Source organism: Cheilinus undulatus, linkage group 15, assembly GCF_018320785.1.
Source record: "Cheilinus undulatus linkage group 15, ASM1832078v1, whole genome shotgun sequence".
NCBI lineage: Eukaryota > Metazoa > Chordata > Actinopteri > Labriformes > Labridae > Cheilinus > Cheilinus undulatus.
In genome coordinates, this window is record NC_054879.1 from 48254696 (window position 1) to 48273307 (window position 18612).

The following is an 18612-nucleotide window of genomic DNA, read 5'->3' on the forward strand; positions in this document are numbered from 1 at the left end:
TCATAATCCTTGGCTCCTTTATCCTTCCCTCTTTCATCCTAATCCTCTCTTTGTTTTGCTCTGGGTTGCCAGGTCCAAACAGCATATCCCTCATCACCACAGCTCCAAGTCTGGGTCCACAGCTCCCAGTGGCAATTATCTGGACTATATGATTGTGGAACCTCCTCAGACCCCCCTTCACATGCAGACAGCTTCCATGGACCCGTACACATACCACCAGGTACAAACACAGTAGTGTTGGCCAAAGCAGGCGTGTCAGATGTGTAAAAATCACACATTTAATAAAAAAAATAACACATAAACCCAAATATCATCCATCATATATGAAAACAAAACAGGAAAATACACATAAACATGCAAAAATATGAAAGATTACTGTTCAAAATGTTGTAAAAAGTAGAAATTAAATACTAAAGTAGCTGAGCCTTTTCTGATTCCAGCATAGATACCAAGATGAAGTAGAGCGATCTCTCATTGGAGCTGGAGGCAGTTATGCCCGCCCCTCTTCAAGGTCCCAAGCCAATCAGAGAGAACGAGAGCGAGAGCGTGACAGGCAGCTGCTACAGGAAGCCTTGTCTCTCTACCTGGCGTCTCCACAGCCTTCTTATCGCCACAGAGGGCCCGCTTCTATGGCTCCTGCTGGTAAACAGCGTTTTTCAGGATTTATACAGAAAATCTGATGCTCTACTAAAGCATTACAACCTACAACAAACATTACTCATATATACTGCTGGTTTGGAAGGCATGCTGAGGGAGGGATGGCTCCATACATTAAGGTCACCATCATATCCTAATGTGCTCTGACAGGACTGCCTTATTATGAAGAACTGAACCTGGAAATTCCAGTGGACTATGAGGAAGACTACACCCTGGAGGAGAGAGTCGATACTGCAGGCAGACAGCAAGCACTGCAGAATAAAAAAGCTCCTCAGGACCTCAGTACTCTGTCTGGAAACAATGGTAGGAATGATAACTATTAACCTTCCCATGATGCACTGCTTTACAGACTAATGTTGGGCTAACTTTGCCATCCTGTGTTAGATGGCCTGCTGCAGAGGATGTCAGGGGTCCTGCAGAGGTACAGGGTTGATCCCAGAGAGCTCAGCCAGGAGCAGCTCTACAAGCTAGCTCTCATTCTGCAGCTGCTGCAGGCGCAGGAAAAGACAGGTAACCTGCTTCAACTATTACACCTTTTCAGATTAAAACAGCATTTAAAAGCAAGGTATACAGGGAGGAAACTGTTCCCCCAAATTACAATTAAATTGAAACAAGAGTCCCCAGTTGTAAGTTGTATGTATAAATGAAGACACATAATGAAAAGTTGTTTATATTTACAGTGCCTTTCAAAAGTCACCCACATGGATGTTTTTCTGATTTTATAAATTAATCATGATCGGTATAATTTGGCTTTTTTAGAAATTAATTACAAAAAACTTTTAATGTCAAAGTGAAAACAAATTACTATAAAGTAATGTTAATTAAACAAAAATATGTAGTCATTCACCTGTGTCTGGAAGGTCCAGTCACTGGTTCATCAGTATTCCTGGCTACAATTACATCATGAGGACAAAGAAACACTCCAAGCAACTCAGAGAAAAGGTGATTGAAAAGTCTAAGACAGAAACATCTCCAAGTCTCTGAACATCCCCCAGAGTTCAGTTAAATCCATCCTGAAGAAATGAAGGAATATGTCACATGTGTAAATCTGCCTAGATCAGACCGTCCTCACACACTGAGTGGGCGTGCAAGAAGGAGACTAGTGAGAGAGGACACCAAGACACCTATGACTACTCTGAAGGAGCTCCAAGCTTCAGCAGCTGAGATGGAGAGACTCTGCAGACAACAACTGTTGGCCGGGTTCTTCACCAGTCAGAGCTTTATGGGAGAGTGGCAAAGAGAAAGACACTGTTGAAGAAAACTCAGATTCAATCTGGACTAGAGTTCACCAGAAGGACTGTGGGAGACTCCATGGTCAAGAGGAAGAAAGGTCTTTGGTCTGATGAGACCAGAATGGAGCTTTGAGACCATCAGACAAGACGCCAAACATTGACATCACCACAAACACACCATCCCCACTGTGGAGCACGCTGGTGGCAGCATCATGCTGTGGGGATGCTTCTCAGCAGCATCGTGCTGTGGGGATGCTTCTCGGCAGCATCGTGCTGTGGGGATGCTTCTCGGCAGCATCGTGCTGTGGGGATGCTTCTCGGCAGCATCGTACTGTGGGGATGCTTCTCAGCAGCATCGTACTGTGGGGATGCTTCTCGGCAGCATCGTGCTGTGGGGATGCTTCTCGGCAGCATCGTACTGTGGGGATGCTTCTCGGCAGCATCGTGCTGTGGGGATGCTTCTCGGCAGCATCGTACTGTGGGGATGCTTCTCAGCAGCCAGCTCTGGAAGGCTTGTAAATGTTGAGGGTAAAATTAAAGAAGCAAAATAGAGGAAAATCCTGGAGTACAGTCGTCTTCAGTCTGACTTAGAACTACGGCTTAGAGAATATTTGATTTTCCAGACGGCCGACTGTAGGCACAGAGAGAAAGCTACACAGAAGTGTGTCCATTCCCATCATTTCTAAGAGTTAAAAGTCAATCATTTTAAAAAACTAAAAAAAATTATTTTGAAAGGCAGCAACCTGCAGATTTTGTCCTCTTGTTATTCAAAATCCAGGTTTAAAAGACAAATTTTATCTGTAAAACAATAAATAAGTTTAATAGAGCATTTAATAGTGTTAATGAGTTCTTTTTGAAAATTAAGCTAACGTTTTCTGCTTTATTCACTGAAAATCACCTCTCTTAACAGATCCAATTGAGAAAGACCTCATTACCCTGAAAGAGGTAAGTCAGCCTTCCATATTAGTGGTTATTTTTAGACTTTTCTCTGTTTCTCTGACAGTTTTTCTGTCTCTCTCCCACAGATGCAGATGTTAAAAACAGACACTGTCTCCAGTAAACCAGAGAAGCCTGCCCCTGCCCCTCCTGTCCCCTCCTCCCTCTCGGTCCCAGCTACAGCTCCAGCTAAAAGTACAAACCTTCCCTCTGCCTCCCAGCCCCCCCAGACGGCTCCTGTTGAAGCCGGCCAGGGCTCGAAGGAGGAGGGGCTTCCAGTGGTGGAGGGAATGGGAGGGAAGGAGGAGTATGGGTACATCGTCACAAACCAGAGGTCAGCTAAATGAATCGCTCACTGCCATGTTCCGTATTCATTTTAAGTAATAAGATATTTATTAGACATGTTTGTGAGGAGTCGTGTGCTTTTTCTTGGTAGTCCTCTGAGTTTGTATGATGGCGTGAAACTGTTGGAGCTCCTGGCTGATAAAATACACCTGACAACCAGCAGCTTCATCAACATCAGGTACCACAAACGTGCTCTCTGTGCGGACATGTTCGACCATGCTCCCTTCATAATAAGGACATTTTTTAAGCTTTCATCTTGTGTTTGCGCTGTCGGTGTTTTCCAGTGTGGTGGGTCCTGCGCTTACGTTCCGTATCCGCCAGAATGAGCACAACATGACGGCGGCCGAGGTGGCGGCTAAAGCTGGTGAGGATCAGACACAGCAGCACCCACACACAGTCACACACGCATTAACACCTGCCTACACACTGAAGAACAAACATTAGGCACAAAACTGCATGTATGGTCTAGTTATTTTTAATCTGCAGCCGAACCTCCTCGTTCTTCACGTTCTAACATAGACTGTGCGTTTTTTTCATCCCTAACAGTATCAGAAAAGAACTTTCTGGAGTCTGAGACAGGCCTGAAGATTGTTCAGACGGGTGTAGGAGAGGTAAATGCTGCACACACACACATTACACCTCCATTCATTAAAAGAACCAATATTCACTCATGTACAGAGCTTAACAAATGTATTAGACCAGCTGTCATCTCTGTCTCAGAGACCATCCAGCATCATGAAGTGCTTTAATGCGGACTCTTTCATTTTCACTCAGCTCTCCACGTTTTACCATTTTGAACAGGAATGAGGAATTTCAAATTGAATTCACCCAAATGTGAGTCAGCTCACTGGGCTTCTCTGACAAGTCAGAAATGAATCAAGCATAACATTCAAGCACTAAAACTAATTTTTCTCTTCAGGAATGACAGTAAATAACTATAATCTGACATATTAATCAAGAAATATTAATGTGCTTTACTATTTTTTCAGTTTTTTTGTAAATCAGTAAATTTGAGAATTCATGGATAACAATAATAATTCTGTTTTAGCATTAAAAATATCATTTGGTTTAAAGAGCTTCTACATATTGGTGTATTAACCATTGCAGAAACATCAAAATGATTTTGGTAATTACCAATGCTGTTAATTTAGGGCAGCTGTGGCAGAGTAATAAATCCATCAGCAAACATGAGATAAGATGAGTCATTAAAAAATGAAGGCTGTGACTACAGTGTTTCTGCCTGTTCTGTGATTATTTTACAGCAGAAAGTTAATTTACAGATTATCTTTATGCAGCTGCAGGAGTGTAGATCCAAGCGTTAGCCTCCATCTCTACTCCACAGCTTGTTTTCCATCCTCGCTGTAGTGTGTGTGTGTGTGTGTGTGTGTGTGTGTAGAATTCTGTGTGGTCCACCTGGAGGCCAAACGTCCTCTACACATCAGTGAGGCGACTCTTTGTAACAACCTGTATTTTCACTTGTTGCCATGGTGCTTTATCTCCTCACCCTCCCCCGGCTCCCAGATCCCAGGTGCCATGGCAACAGTCACGAGTGCCATTAACCTCATTATTTGCTGTTCGCACAAACAGTCTCATTCAATCACCTGCATCACCAGAATGTACATAATAAATATATCAGTTTAATCAGGGAAGAAACAAACACGCCACAGAGCAGTAAGCATGGAGCTAATTAATATGATCCTGGTTGTTATCAAATCAGGAGTGAGAAAACCAACAGGGAAAAATGAAAAGGAGGAATCATGAATTAATGACTGACTGAAGTCTTTTTCTAAGACAAGGAGAAAAATGTCTAAACATTTGTCATCCTGAAGCTGAACGACTGTGAAACACCTCAAACAGGTTTTAATATTTAATAAATGTTAAATAAAATAAATAATGGAGATCAGGTAACACACGAATATGGCATTTATGCACATTTTCCCCAAAGTGGATTATAACACTGTGATTTGTCCAAGTTCTCAAGGGAAATTTGCGCTGCTTTACACACCATCTAATGTAATAAAAAACAATCTAACGCTCCTGTGGCTATAAAACAGAAAAGAACACAGAAGCAGGATGAAGACTGTTATTTTTATTTTTTAGATGATTATTTTAAGACATTTCCAGTCTCTGTTTTCAGTACATTAATTTGAATTCCCACATTTAGTGATGAGAAGATGTGCCATGAATTTAATCATGCATTTTTAACATTTAAAATGTTTGAAAAAATATTTGTAATTTAAAATTGTTTATCAGTTACGAAGTTTGATAAACCAGACGGCTGTCACAGCGCTGTTTAATGTCTTTCTTTTTGGCCAAAAAGCTTTGCGCTGTTTAGGGGTTACATGGCTGAAAAAAGATTGAGAACCACAGGTGTAAACTATGTATCTTACTGAGCTAACGCAGCAGTTTTGGCTTTAACTTTAGGTGTCTTAGCCCTGACCTTAACCCTGACCCTAATCCTAACCAGAAGTCAAATCTGATTTTATTCAGAAGCTTAGGGTCTGTTTTTCATTCTGACAGATGTGTCCTCTCACTCTAGTGGTTAGCAAGATCCAAGGTCTGCTGTCAGGCTGTCTTTCTGTTGTAACTTTGAAATTGAAGCTGAATATTTGGTTTAACTTAAAAAAGGAGGAGGAATGATTTTTGATCACCAGGCACTAATGTGAGCATGAGGTCCAGTAGGGGTCACCACAATCACAGTCATACAAACTGAAATGCCCATTTTTGCACATGCACTCTTGAAAATGTTTGAATGATTTGAAGCGAACTGCCCCAGAAACCCTCCTGTGTTAACGCTCATGCACCACAGTGAGACCATCCCTGTTCTTCAGCAGGGCGGGGGTCGAAGGGGGAGTTGGGGACTCAAGACGTATAAATGACAGAAATGGCAGACAGACACTCTCATATTCAGTAAATATATCAGGACCATTTTTGCCTTGAGGTCAATGCTAACTTAGCTCAGTATTTGTCTGGTGTTGGTGAAAGAGCAGAGATTAAATACTGGGGAACAGAGAGCAGTTACACCATGGTTATCGCTCAGGTCTTGTCATCACTCCTCTCCTTCATGAGGATTTTTTTCTTCATATTAACTGCTGTGCTCTCACAAAGGCTGATCAAAACTTCAAATCTACAAGGGGGCTGATAAGAAAAAACCCAAGTGAAGTTAATTTCATACATGCTGCTCACCCCCAAAGGTGATGTCATATAAAGTTCCTCATCAGAGCGCGTTATGTAGCTTTGACTTTTGTGCTCAGCTCTGCTTTTGTCCTCTTCATAATAGGTGAAGAACTGCTGCTGGTTATTTGCAGCTCTTATATAATAAAATGATTTATCCTCTCAAATTGAGTCTTTTTTAGGTTTATAAGTAGAGCTGCTTTTCTTTTAGAGTGACATTTAGCAGACTGGAGTGTGGTGATTCAGCTTTGAAAGAAATGACTGTAGTGCTGTTTTTTTATTGGGTACTGCAGTAAAAACAGTGTTGAATGTTAGAAATAAAGAGCAGGATTAGCTCACTGTGGATGTGAGGAATGAGCTGTACCGGGGTCCACTGATCTCCATGGAGTCCCTAATGGTTTCCTGAGTCATGTTTTCTCTGCTGGTCAGACCCTGGTCCTTATAACTCAGCATCAGCCTCTCACTGAGCTTAGCTTTAGCTTTAGCATGCTAACAAACGCTCTCTTATATTTCTTCTCCATCCTATGTGTCTTTCTCACTGCTCTGTATGATGTCTGTTCCCCCCAGAGGACGGATGCACAGGGTCTCCCTCAGGTAACCCGGGTTTCCCAGGGCTCCAGTGGGACGGTCATCACCCTTGTTTCCATGGCAGTGGTCGGAGGCCTGCTGGTATTGGCCATGGCGGTGGCTTGTTTCAAACACTACACCCAGCAAGTGGCCAATGGGAAGCTGGGTCTGGGGCCAGAGGGAGGAGCTGAAACACACTTTGACTATCAGGTACAACAATATAAGGCGGTACAGAGCAGAGAGAGGACGTTGTGGTCAGGTTGGGTTTTACTGATTCCTTTTTTTTTCTTTTTTTAAATACTTTTATTTTTAAATTTCCAAAAATAAGTAAACATAAAACAGGTGAGGACAAGCCTAGGTACAAAACAATTCTCAAAATTATAAAAATGGACATAAAAAAACACAGGCACAGCATAAAAGAGCACAGTCTGACAATCTTAGATGAAAACTGAGATTTTTTCATTTATGGCAGTCCTGTTTTTCCCAATATTTCTCTCCTTTTTCCTTTTGAAGACGCAATGTAAAAGTCATTTTGCCATTTTGCAAATAGAGTCTATAATGTTTACAAGAAATTTCACAGTCGCTGGACTCTTTTGAAGCCAACATTTGGTAATTGCTTTCTTACTGCCAACCATAAATATCTTCAAAAGATATGCATCACTTCTACAAAGGCAATCAGGTATTTTTCCAAGGAACAGAGAGGTGAAGGAAAAATCAAACATTATGTCCAAGATTTTTACAATTAACTGCTCCATTCCAAAAGGTAGTAAGACAAAAAAACAAAATAATCTGCAGAAACCATCCCACTCCCCCTCCACCAAGAGAGCTGTGACCCACTTAACTTAGATTTCTGTTTTGGGGTAAAAAAGAATCGTGTTAGGTTACCGATTCATTTCTTATCTCATTTTTTATCTGCAGACATGGCTGAACCCCCAACAGTCTAGTAAATGGGCCCTCCTGAGATCAGTGGTAGCCTCAGTTTATGGTAATTAAGTGTCCTCAGTTATTTTGGGGTCCAGTGTTACCCAGAAGGTTGTTTGTTTTGCTCCCATCTGGCTGTGAAGTCTGGCATTACTAGTCATGGTTTAGTTCAGCTGGCTGGTCCACGTTCACGTCATTTCTGATACAGTTTTTAAAAACCAGAATGACATTTTAGGTTTTACTGAAGCAGCGCTGTGTGTTTTTTTGTTGTATTAATAAGAATGATAAGTATTCACATTAAAAATAAAATATGAGTAAATAAGGATCCTGAAAGACGCCTCTACTTGTATTCAAGGAAATCTAAGCCCCCCAGGACCCACTTAGAGAAATAAAAAATCCATTTTGATTGTTTTTATTGACAAAACCTCAGACCTCCTTATTGAAACATTTCTGACAGAATATCAAAGTTTAAACTCTCCTTTATTGCGATGATGTTCAAGGGCCACTCTAAAAATAAAGAGGAAAATACAAATTTTCAAGTTTAAAAAAGTTGAAAAGAAAACAAAAATTGAATTTTATATTTTAGTAGTGATAAAATTACAAAAAACAAAACTTAGAATTTTGAGATTGTAAAGTCAAACATAGACGATTGTGTGGGGATTAAAATCAGGCCAGATTTAAGCTGTTTTTCACAAAGTCTGCAGTTAGGAGCCTAGTTAAATGATTCTTACTGTGAGAAGAGTAGAGAAATAATTTAGATTTTATCTCTGAATTATAAGATTACCATTATCATCTGGACTTTAATGAGACAAAACACAACCTGGGACCGTCCAGCCACTGTTTTAAGCTTCTTTTCTTTACTTTAATATCATCAATGTAAGACTTTAAATCTTTAACATTTTTTAGTTTATAATGCCAGAATTTACAACTTTTTTAAATTTGGAAACTAAATTTTTCTTGTAGTTTTATGTTTTAAAAATTCTACATTTGGTTTCTTGTAAATATTCAACTTTAACATCTTAAAAATATCTGATGGCCCGGGTTCGAATCCGGCCTGAGGCCCCTAACCACATGTCCCTCCCCCGCTCTCGTCCCTGTTTCTGACTCCATCCACTGTCCTCTTGTGTCAAATAAAGGCACAAAGATGCCAAAAATAAATCTTGAATGAATAAATTAGTGAAGTTTTGGGCTGGACCAACAGACTTACATCAGCTGAAGTTCTTTTTAATTCATCATAAATCACATTTTAAAGACTGTTGACATTTATTCATCCTAAAACTTTAAATCGAGTGTTTTAAGGGCTGAAGTTTTAGGTCTGAACTACGTAGTTTCTCTCTCTACATGTCAACCCTGGGATTGACTGGACACTAGTCTAGGATGTGTGTTACCTCTCGCCCTATGACACCAGGGACTGGCTCCGCCCCCAACCCAGAATGGGACAAGCATTATAGATAATGGATTATTTGAGGTCTGGGAATTTAAAGACATTTTGCATTAGGGTTCCAGGGTCTACTGCAAATAAGAGGAGTGTGGATATGGCAACAGTTGGAATCTTCTATTCTTAGCGTATCATTAATTTACATCACTGATCATCAACTGGTGGCCCGGGGGCCAAATCAGGCCCCCCAAAGCTTCCTGTCCGGCCCCCAGAGACTCTGTCAAGCCTAAATCTGGCCCTTGTGCAGATGTTCTTGATGACCCCTGACTTACATGATTATGAGTATAATTCATATTGTTTGTTCAGACAGGAGATTCTGCATTCCAAGGTATAAGATAAGAAATAAACGCAATGCAAGTTGAATCCATCCTCTTATTGTTAACACATTATCAGTATTAGGCTGTTGAATATTGTTTCTTTTTTTAATTTGATAGCCTTTATTTTATTCGTGTTCCTCCCTGTCTTTACTTACAGGAGCTGTGTCGGCAGCACATGGCGTCCAAGTCGTCCCTGTGCCGTCAGGACTGTGTCGGTGGGAGCATGGCGGGGTCCGCCATACCTACGGGTGCCGGTGGTCGAAGGGGTACAGACACGTCTCGTGTCAGCAGTGTCTCCTCCCAGTTTAGCGACGGCCCCCAGCACAGCCCGTCCTCCACCCACAGCTCCACGCCATCCTGGAGTGAAGAGCCAGCTCAGTCCAACATGGACATCTCTACTGGTCACATGATCCTCGTGAGTCCAAACACACAGAGGAGGAGAACTGATGTAGTACTGATGGTTATCAAGTATGAAACTCCTCTGTGTTATGTGTCATCTCTCTGCCAGGCTTACATGGAGGATCACCTCCGTAATAAGGATCGCCTGCTGAAGGAGTGGGAGGCGCTGTGCTCCTATCAAGCCGACCCCAGCTCAGTCGCTGTGGCTCAGATCCCCACTAACATGGAGAAAAACCGGCACCCTGAGTCCCTCCCCTGTGAGTTCATAACAGAGAGAACTTAGAGGATGCTGTGATGGCTGTCGTTCTTCTACCAACTCTTTTATTCTGTCCACAGATGATCACACTCGCGTGAAGCTGAAGTCTGAAGTAAACCCCAATAAACAAGATTACATCAATGCCAGCATCATTGTAAGGATTCTTTAAAGTGTGCATGTTTAATTTTAACTTGAAGCTCCTGTGAGGAGTTTTGGATGTTTATGAAACATAAAAACAAACATCATCAGCATAAAAACAGAACATCATATTTTCAATGCCTGAACTTACCGTGGGGTAGAGAATGTGTTAATTTAATCCCTTTTAATATCTGCTTGTTCTTTTTAACCCTTTAGTTTGACCACGACCCTCGTCAGCCATCCTATATTGCCACCCAGGGACCGCTGCCTCACACTGTGGCTGATTTCTGGCAGGTCAGCCTCATCATGACTGTCTTTGTAACGTCCTCTTTGTTTGATGGTGCTCAGAAATGTGCAGATTTACTCTGATCGTTCTCTACATGTAGATGGTGTGGGAGAACGGCTGCACTGTGATAGTCATGATGTCTGCTCTGGTGGAAGACGGGGAGAAACAGTGTGAGCGATACTGGCCTGATGAGGGCTCATCACTCTACCACATCTATGAGGTTCACTTCCTTTCATTGTTTATTTAGTAGTGTGTTTATGATGTGTCTACTGTTGGAGACATGCAGTTTCAGCTTTCCTGCTGAAATCCTGTTATCATGATGGGTTTGGATATGATGTCATGTTTTATCTATTTATTTTATTAATAGATATGTTACCATTACCATACCGTACCACACCATATAATACCATATGATACAGGAAAATATGAAACGAGACAATACATTAAAATGTAACAAGATTTGATACAATCTGAGTCATTACAATGCAGTTAGATATGATAAAGTTTGTTATAATATGACACAATGTGATAGGTAGCAAATGCATGACATCAAAAGAAAATAAAAGATAAAATAAGATAAAAGGAGAATCTATGTTTCATCTTAAAGACAGAGAAATGATTTTACTTTTACAGAGATGAAGATGTTTGTCCTTTTCATGTTATTATCCTAAAGGAGACTAATAGACAAGTGTGCATACTTTAAGGAGAATAACAAGTACATACTCTAAGGAGACTAATAGACAAGTGTGCATACTTATACTTTAAGGAGAATAACAAGTACATACTCTAAGGAGACTAATAGACAAGTGTGCATACTTATACTTTAAGGAGAATAACAAGTACATACTCTAAGGAGACTAATAGACAAGTGTGCATACTTTAAGGAGAATAACAAGTACATACTCTAAGGAGACTAATAGACAAGTGTGCATACTTTAAGGAGAATAACAAGTACATACTCTAAGGAGACTAATAGACAAGTGTGCATACTTTAAGGAGAATAACAAGTACATACTCTAAGGAGACTAAAAGACAAGTGTGCATACTTATACTTTAAGGAGAATAACAAGTACATACTCTAAGGAGACTAAAAGACAAGTTTTTTATTTTAAGGAGAATAACAAATACACTCTAAGGAGACTAAGAAAGTCAGTGGCTATAATGGGGTGCAGTTTACCACTACCTCTTATTCTCTGTTTCATGGTTTCATGTTGATCAGGTGAACCTGGTATCTGAGCACATCTGGTGTAAGGACTTCCTGGTGCGTAGCTTCTACCTGAAGAATGTCCAGACGCAGGAGACCAGAACTCTGACTCAGTTCCACCTGCTGAGCTGGCCGGCTGACGGCATCCCCACCTCCACAAGACCGCTGCTAGACTTCCGCAGGTAAGAAACAGAACAATCCCACAAGCTGAAGTCACTTTTCAAAGTAAACCGGTGAGAATGCAGGGTGATAATATCGCAGTGACTCAACCGGTCCATGTTTTTTTTTCTGTTCCCTGTCTTTCCTGTCACTCTGCACAGTGTGTGATCATTTAACCCCTCACTGTGGTACATTTCATAACCCAGCCATCCCTGTAGCTCTCTCTCTCCCTCTCTCCCAGTGTGCAGGTGGACAGGTTTGTATTTGAACATCTCCCAGTGTCATTTTTGTGGTTTGCAGCTAGTACTCTGGCTCCAGTTGCATAGTCACAAAAATGAGCATTGGCAGGTGTGACTGGCTACTGCAAGAGGGACAGTGAATCTGTGGCTTCCTTTTTTACCTTTTCTTTCCTGTTTGACGCCCTTACCATGCCATCTTCACAAAAACATACATTTATACCATTTTTCCTTTCTTACCATCCTCTGTTTCATTTTCAGTTTAACTGTTTTCCTCTGTAATTGCACATCTTTCAATCATTATTTTCCCTACTTGGTCAGATTGAGTTTCCTCTCATTTTTCCCACACGTTTTTAAAGGCGTGTAACGGACATTATTTGTCTGTATCCATTTTTTAATATCAGCTCAAGTTAATAGATTAAACAATCACAGCTGGGATCCAAAGTTTGTGATAAATCATTTATAATTGAGCCTTTCTCTTGTTCTTTGTTCTCTCTGCTGTCCCTTGTTGCTGTTTTTCAGGAAGGTAAATAAATGCTACAGAGGCCGCTCCTGTCCTATCATTGTTCACTGCAGGTAATAAATAAATAAATACATCTATAAAACTACAGAATAGGACTTTTAAGAACTACACTTGTCAGGCTGTGTGATGCCATACGTGTGACAGTTCCCTACTTTGTCATCCTCAGTGACGGCACTGGCAGGACCGGCACCTACATCCTCATAGACATGGTTCTGAACCGCATGGCTAAGGGTGAGTCTGCTGGACAATTACAGTGGAAAATGAACTTTATTTGTCTTAAGTTTAGAGTGTTCATTACAGGAGCTTCCCTGAATTATGCTGCAATGAGGTGTGGCAGTTTGTTTTGATGTGCTACCTAACATGGCCAGCAGAGGGTGCTACAGTCTCAGAATAATAACAGCACTGCTGATGTGACATTAGGAATTATCCTAACACCAAAGGTTCCACCCCATGGGCCGGGGGGATGAATTTGCAAAATAAAAGTCACATGACAGAGGGATTGTGTGACAGTAAATGGCATAGATTGAATCCTGGTTTTCTTGGTCTTAATGGTCAGATCCAAGCAGACCTACATGCTCACTGACTTAAGATTCCCGCCGCCTCCCCTCCGTGTGTCAGCACTGTCAAATATTTACAGACGGCCGTGTGCCGGCACGGTTAGACTCCATCTCATAGGAAGAGTTCTGCAGCCGGTTTATCTGGTAAGGTTCGCTCATCTCTAACTAACCCTAGTTAGTGAGACAAAGCCTGAACTTGGGTGTGACACGCTGGAATCCTGCACGCTTTATTTTTGCAAGTCTGACGCTGATAATGTAGGAAAATTTCACTGCAATATGTTACATCATTGAATAGTCTTTCATTTAATACTAAAAGCTTTGATTATTATATCATACCCTGTTAAATCAGGATAGTTCTAATAACTGGTAAATTTATCTGAATACATTTTATTCAAATTTGATCAATTTTACCCTGAAAAATTTCATATAGAACTGAGTAATTCTGATGCAGAGCTGTATCTTACCCTAAATAGACTGACCTTCCTCTTTATTTAGAGCTATATTTTCCTCTTAATAGACAATTCTGACTTTTCACTAGGGCTGAAAATAATCAAATTGCAATTTTTTCCTGTAATATTGTGTTTTCAATTTAATATGCAATCGTTAACGTTCCTCTTTTTATGTGCTGTTCAACAAACATAAGCAAGAAATAATTCTTTATTATAACAAGCACAATAATAGATAAGTTAAACTAGGGATGAACAATTTAAAATAAATGTATCTTATTGGGATTTTGGCTCATATGGTGAATTTGATGCAATTGCTAAATTAAAAGGGATGATCATTTCTCATACTGTTCTCATTTTGATAAAGAAAAATAAATACATGAATAAGATAGGAAGGATTTTGTAGAAAAAAATGAGACACTTGAAAGTTCTAAAAAAAGAAAAAGATTCTATCAAATAGGAATGTTTTACACTTTTCAGGTTAAAGAAATTTTGTACTGTCTGCGATTTGAAAACTGCAGCATACCATATTGCGATTTAATCTAATTTGTGATTAATTGCCCAGCCCTACTTTCCACCTATAAATGGAGGAACAATAAAAAGGGTTTTTGGCCTTTACATATTAGACAGAGTAATATCACAGAAGAAGTTATGATGAACATCTGATAAAAACCCAGCAGCAGAGCCTGATTTGAGGCAGTAAGGTTAAAGTTTATTATCCAGCAGATGATGTTGAGCTGGCCGGTGGTTGGCAGAATCACTGTCAGAGCGATGGAGACACTGCAAACAAAGACCACTAATGGAGTTAGACACAGCAGAAACCTCAGTCAAACATCTCTGGATTATCAGACATAGAAGAGGAGCCAGGTTACCTGGTTAGCAGCTGTAGTCCACAGGTGTGTGAAGGTTCATCACCAGGTGAGGAGATGTTGATTACCAGTGATTATCAGCAGCTGGAGCAGCTAACGAGCTGCAGGAGCTAACGAGCTGCAGCCGTGATGTCCATGAGTGATGGAGCTGAGGGGAAACTGGAGTCAGAAGTCAGACTGTCGACACATGAGAAAAGAATTTGGCTCTCTGGTCTGACTGCTGCAAAGAAAATTCTGGCAATGTGGTGGAAACCACCACTTTCACTGCCATTAAACCACTGGTGGCACCTGCTGTCAGATATATTATCCCCTGAACTCTCTGCTGCACGGTCTCATGGTGCTAAAGGGAAAACTTTAAGGTCTTGGTCTGAACTTTTTTCAGTCTATGCAGATCTTGATGCAATTATGAATCAAAACCTTCAGCAATGGTTGTTGCACAGCGAGGATGTATTTGACAGATCTTTTAGTACATTAGGTTCTGATCAGAGAAATAAACGCTTTCCTTTCTGTTCAACACTATGAACAAATTTTGTCTTAATCCTTCAGGAGCATGTGTACATGTGTTTGTGTTGTCAACTTAACTCAATAAAAATTGTTCACAAAAAAAGAAGTCAGACATGAAAAACATTCATCATAGCATTTGTGCATGCTGAGGTGCATTACTAGATAATCCCCCTAAACTGAACCGCTGAAGTTAAAGCCCCGATGAGGAGTTTTTACCTCATTATCAAAGAGACTGGACTTTGTTCTGATGTCTATTTATGGCCTACAAAAGCAAACAAAATGGGCTTTTTCAGTGAATAGTGATTTATAATGCTTGAAAATGATGATGACACAGCATATGTTCTCAGCTGGACCCAGAGGAGGTTGCTGAGCTGTGTGCAGTTGTTGTGAAAGCTCAGTGATGCACAGATGCCCTAAGTGGGTTTATGTCCATTTATTATGTTACTGTTTCTGTACGGCCCTACTGAATTGGGGTCTGGCGCTCCACCAAACTCTATTGCCTATCTTTTTTAACTTAAGGCTCTTTTCATTGGTTCCATTGGACATGAGCTGCACACAAAGCATTTGTGGCCGGAGGGAGTCAGCACTTTAAAACACATTTTCTCCTTAAATTTGTGAAATTCATCCATGAAAATAAAACATTTGTTTGCTGTATAGTTCCTTATGCAGTTCAGTTTTTGATGAAAAGACAGCTGGTGTTCCCATAGTGTAATCATGTTTGGTTTGTTCTTGTTTAAAGACCCTGTAAAGAGAAAATAAATCTGCATTTATGTTTGTTGTATGACAGCTCACTGTGTTATGAACCTCTAGGTCAAATTTCAATATAATAAAAAATTTCTAAGTTTATAAAATTATCTTCAAAATCATGAAAAATGAGGCAGTAAAATCTGCTCCGGGACGGTGTGGGCGTGTCTGTTGAATAAGCACTTCCTCTCTAACTCCTGCGGTGTTTTTGTTCACAGGTGTGAAGGAAATCGACATTGCAGCCACACTGGAGCACATCAGAGACCAGAGACCAGGACTGGTCCGCACAAAGGTACCAAACACCCGTCTGTCTGTATCCCGCATTCAGATTAACTTCTGTTGAAATCCGACGGCCTCGTCTCTAACCGCCTGTCCTCCATGGCTCTCTTTTCCTTTCCTCCCTCTTCTTCTTGGACGCCCTCATCAGGACCAGTTTGAGTTTGCGCTGACAGCAGTAGCAGAGGAGGTGAACGCCATCTTGAAAGCCCTCCCACAGTGAGGACACGCACAGACACAAACTCAAGGACACATTCGTACCATCCAGGCACGTTCACCTGACCGTCACTGTAAATAAGGAACCGCTCTGACACACCTGGAGCCGGTACCGCCCTCCTTATCAGCATGCAGCTTCTCATCCTCGGGGGTCTGAGTACATTTCTGGGCAGAAGTCAAAAATAAAACTCATTTCTGCCACTGTGGCAAAAATTTGATCCCTATAATGACATCCACCAGAGAAATATTAAAAATACTGTGCCTATGTTATGCAGATACAGTTTAAACCATAGTTTCTACATGACCCGGACCAGATAATATACATTTATGTTGATGATCTGCTGATTTTCCTGCATCAGTTCTTTCTACCTGACATTAAAACTCCACAGGTTCATTAAAGTAAAAAAGATTATTTAAGCCGAACAGTAATGTTTTGTTTTTCTGACTGTGCTTTTTTCTTGGTTTAATGTTTATAATAATTGTAATTCCCTCCATAGGAAATCAGATATTTCTTGCTGATATGGTTTTAATCTGCTTTAACTCTTGCGAGCGTGATGTTTCATGTCTGGTGTGTTGATTTCTGCTGTTTTTATTCGTCCACGCCTTGACAACATGATTGTTTGCTTCATGCACTGATCCTCTCAGACGACAGTCTGTTCGTGAACCACAAAGTCCACGCCACCGTCTCCCTCTCTGCACAAAGGGTTGTTTTGTTTGGGTTCTTTCTGCGTGTCCACGTTTGTGATTTATGTAAATAATTCAACCTGATGATTGTGATTCTTTCATGTAGCAGACAGATAGAAAATATCTATAAAAATGTATTTTTGACTTGACCTGAATAAATTTGTGGTGTGATGCAGCAAAAAAGTCTCATGGGTTGATTTTCAAAAGCCGTCACCATTCAGTGTTAATACATTTTTTTATTAAATTAATATTAACCTTGTGCCCTCCTCAAATTTACCAGCCTCTTTACACCTTTGAGGCAAAAATGTACACGGACAGAAAAAATTGCCATTAAATCAGCATACGTCAGTTTTTTTTTCTTTTTTTTTCATAAATGTCTTTAACAACTTCAGACCTGCTCAAAACTACCAAACATTGAATAATTTTCAAGATTTTAACCCTTTAAATGCCAGTTTGATTATTTGAAATATTTTATTTTTTGCTTAAAAAACAAAAAGTGAATTATTTTTCATATAATTAATAGTGGAAAGAAGGGTTTTTGGTGCTGATGAGAGTCTTGGATGGGTCAAAGATTAGCAACAAAATTGATTTGATTGCATAAATATTTTTTACATTATGTCTGAAATACCCTCTGGACACCTTCGAGGCAAAAATGCCCCCACTGACTCCCATTAAAACCAGGTTTTCTAATATCACTGTCATTGCACTCTTGACTGCTTTTTGCCCATTTTTAGTCACTTTCAACTCACCTTTTTTGTCACTTCTCACCCATTTTTGCTACTTTCTGTCCATTTTTCCACTTTTTCTCCACATTTTCACCCATTTTTTGCTGCTTTTTGACCATTTTTGCCACCTTCATCCTATTTTTATTGCTACTTCCAGCTGTTTTTGCCACTTTTCACCTCTTAGATTGTGGCTCTTGCAAAGGTATTTTTCAACAATTTGGCTCTTTGGTTGAGTAACACTGCTCTATATCACAGTCTCTATAGTAACCATACGTTTATTCATTTAGCTCCATGCACAGCAGAGGTTAGCAAAGCAAATCACCTGATGCGCCCCCCCAGGGGAGGCCCGCCTCACACTTTGAAAACTACTGTTCTATAGAAAACGTTAAAGGTCACCCGTTATGCAAAAAGACATTTTTCAGGCTTTTCTAGTAAAAATATGTGCCCCTGGCCAGTCCACAACCCCCCCAGAATCTGACCCCCCCCCACCCCACACACACACCGCACCTTTCAGAAAATGTGTGCTGAAACAAGCCATTCTCAGATTTTCCCTTCATGATGTCATGTGGGGTGTTAGCCCCGCCCCCAGGTTCAGTTGGCCCTCCCTGCTTGGAAGAAAGTTCTGCTCCCTTCTCCTGATCCTCCTCTCGGCTGGCAGCTGAGAGGAGGATCAGGAGAGCCACATCTATTTCCTGAGAGAGGCGGGGTCAGGGGCGGAGTCAGACAGCTCATCAACATTTAAAGCCACAGAAACACTGGTTCTGAGCAGGGCTGAAACAGAGGGGTTTTAGACATGCAGAAAT

The 18612-nt window shown here is 40.7% G+C and overlaps 1 protein-coding gene across 1 annotated transcript in view; it reads left to right on the forward strand.

Moving 5' to 3' along the window:
* Positions 1-17286, forward strand: part of ptprna (protein tyrosine phosphatase receptor type Na) — a 35773-nt gene extending 18487 nt beyond the window's left edge. Inside the window, exons 5-24 of the mRNA XM_041807894.1 lie at positions 73-220; positions 441-642; positions 808-960; positions 1042-1167; positions 2800-2834; positions 2915-3159; positions 3262-3348; positions 3455-3534; positions 3717-3781; positions 6912-7121; positions 9745-10002; positions 10096-10243; positions 10323-10396; positions 10597-10674; positions 10767-10886; positions 11886-12052; positions 12788-12841; positions 12955-13019; positions 16127-16200; positions 16336-17286. Coding sequence (XP_041663828.1) covers positions 73-220; positions 441-642; positions 808-960; positions 1042-1167; positions 2800-2834; positions 2915-3159; positions 3262-3348; positions 3455-3534; positions 3717-3781; positions 6912-7121; positions 9745-10002; positions 10096-10243; positions 10323-10396; positions 10597-10674; positions 10767-10886; positions 11886-12052; positions 12788-12841; positions 12955-13019; positions 16127-16200; positions 16336-16407 — 2461 coding nt within the window. The 3' untranslated portion in view covers positions 16408-17286. The remainder of the gene's footprint in view (positions 1-72; positions 221-440; positions 643-807; positions 961-1041; positions 1168-2799; positions 2835-2914; positions 3160-3261; positions 3349-3454; positions 3535-3716; positions 3782-6911; positions 7122-9744; positions 10003-10095; positions 10244-10322; positions 10397-10596; positions 10675-10766; positions 10887-11885; positions 12053-12787; positions 12842-12954; positions 13020-16126; positions 16201-16335) is intronic.
* The last annotated feature ends 1326 nt before the right edge of the window (positions 17287-18612 follow it).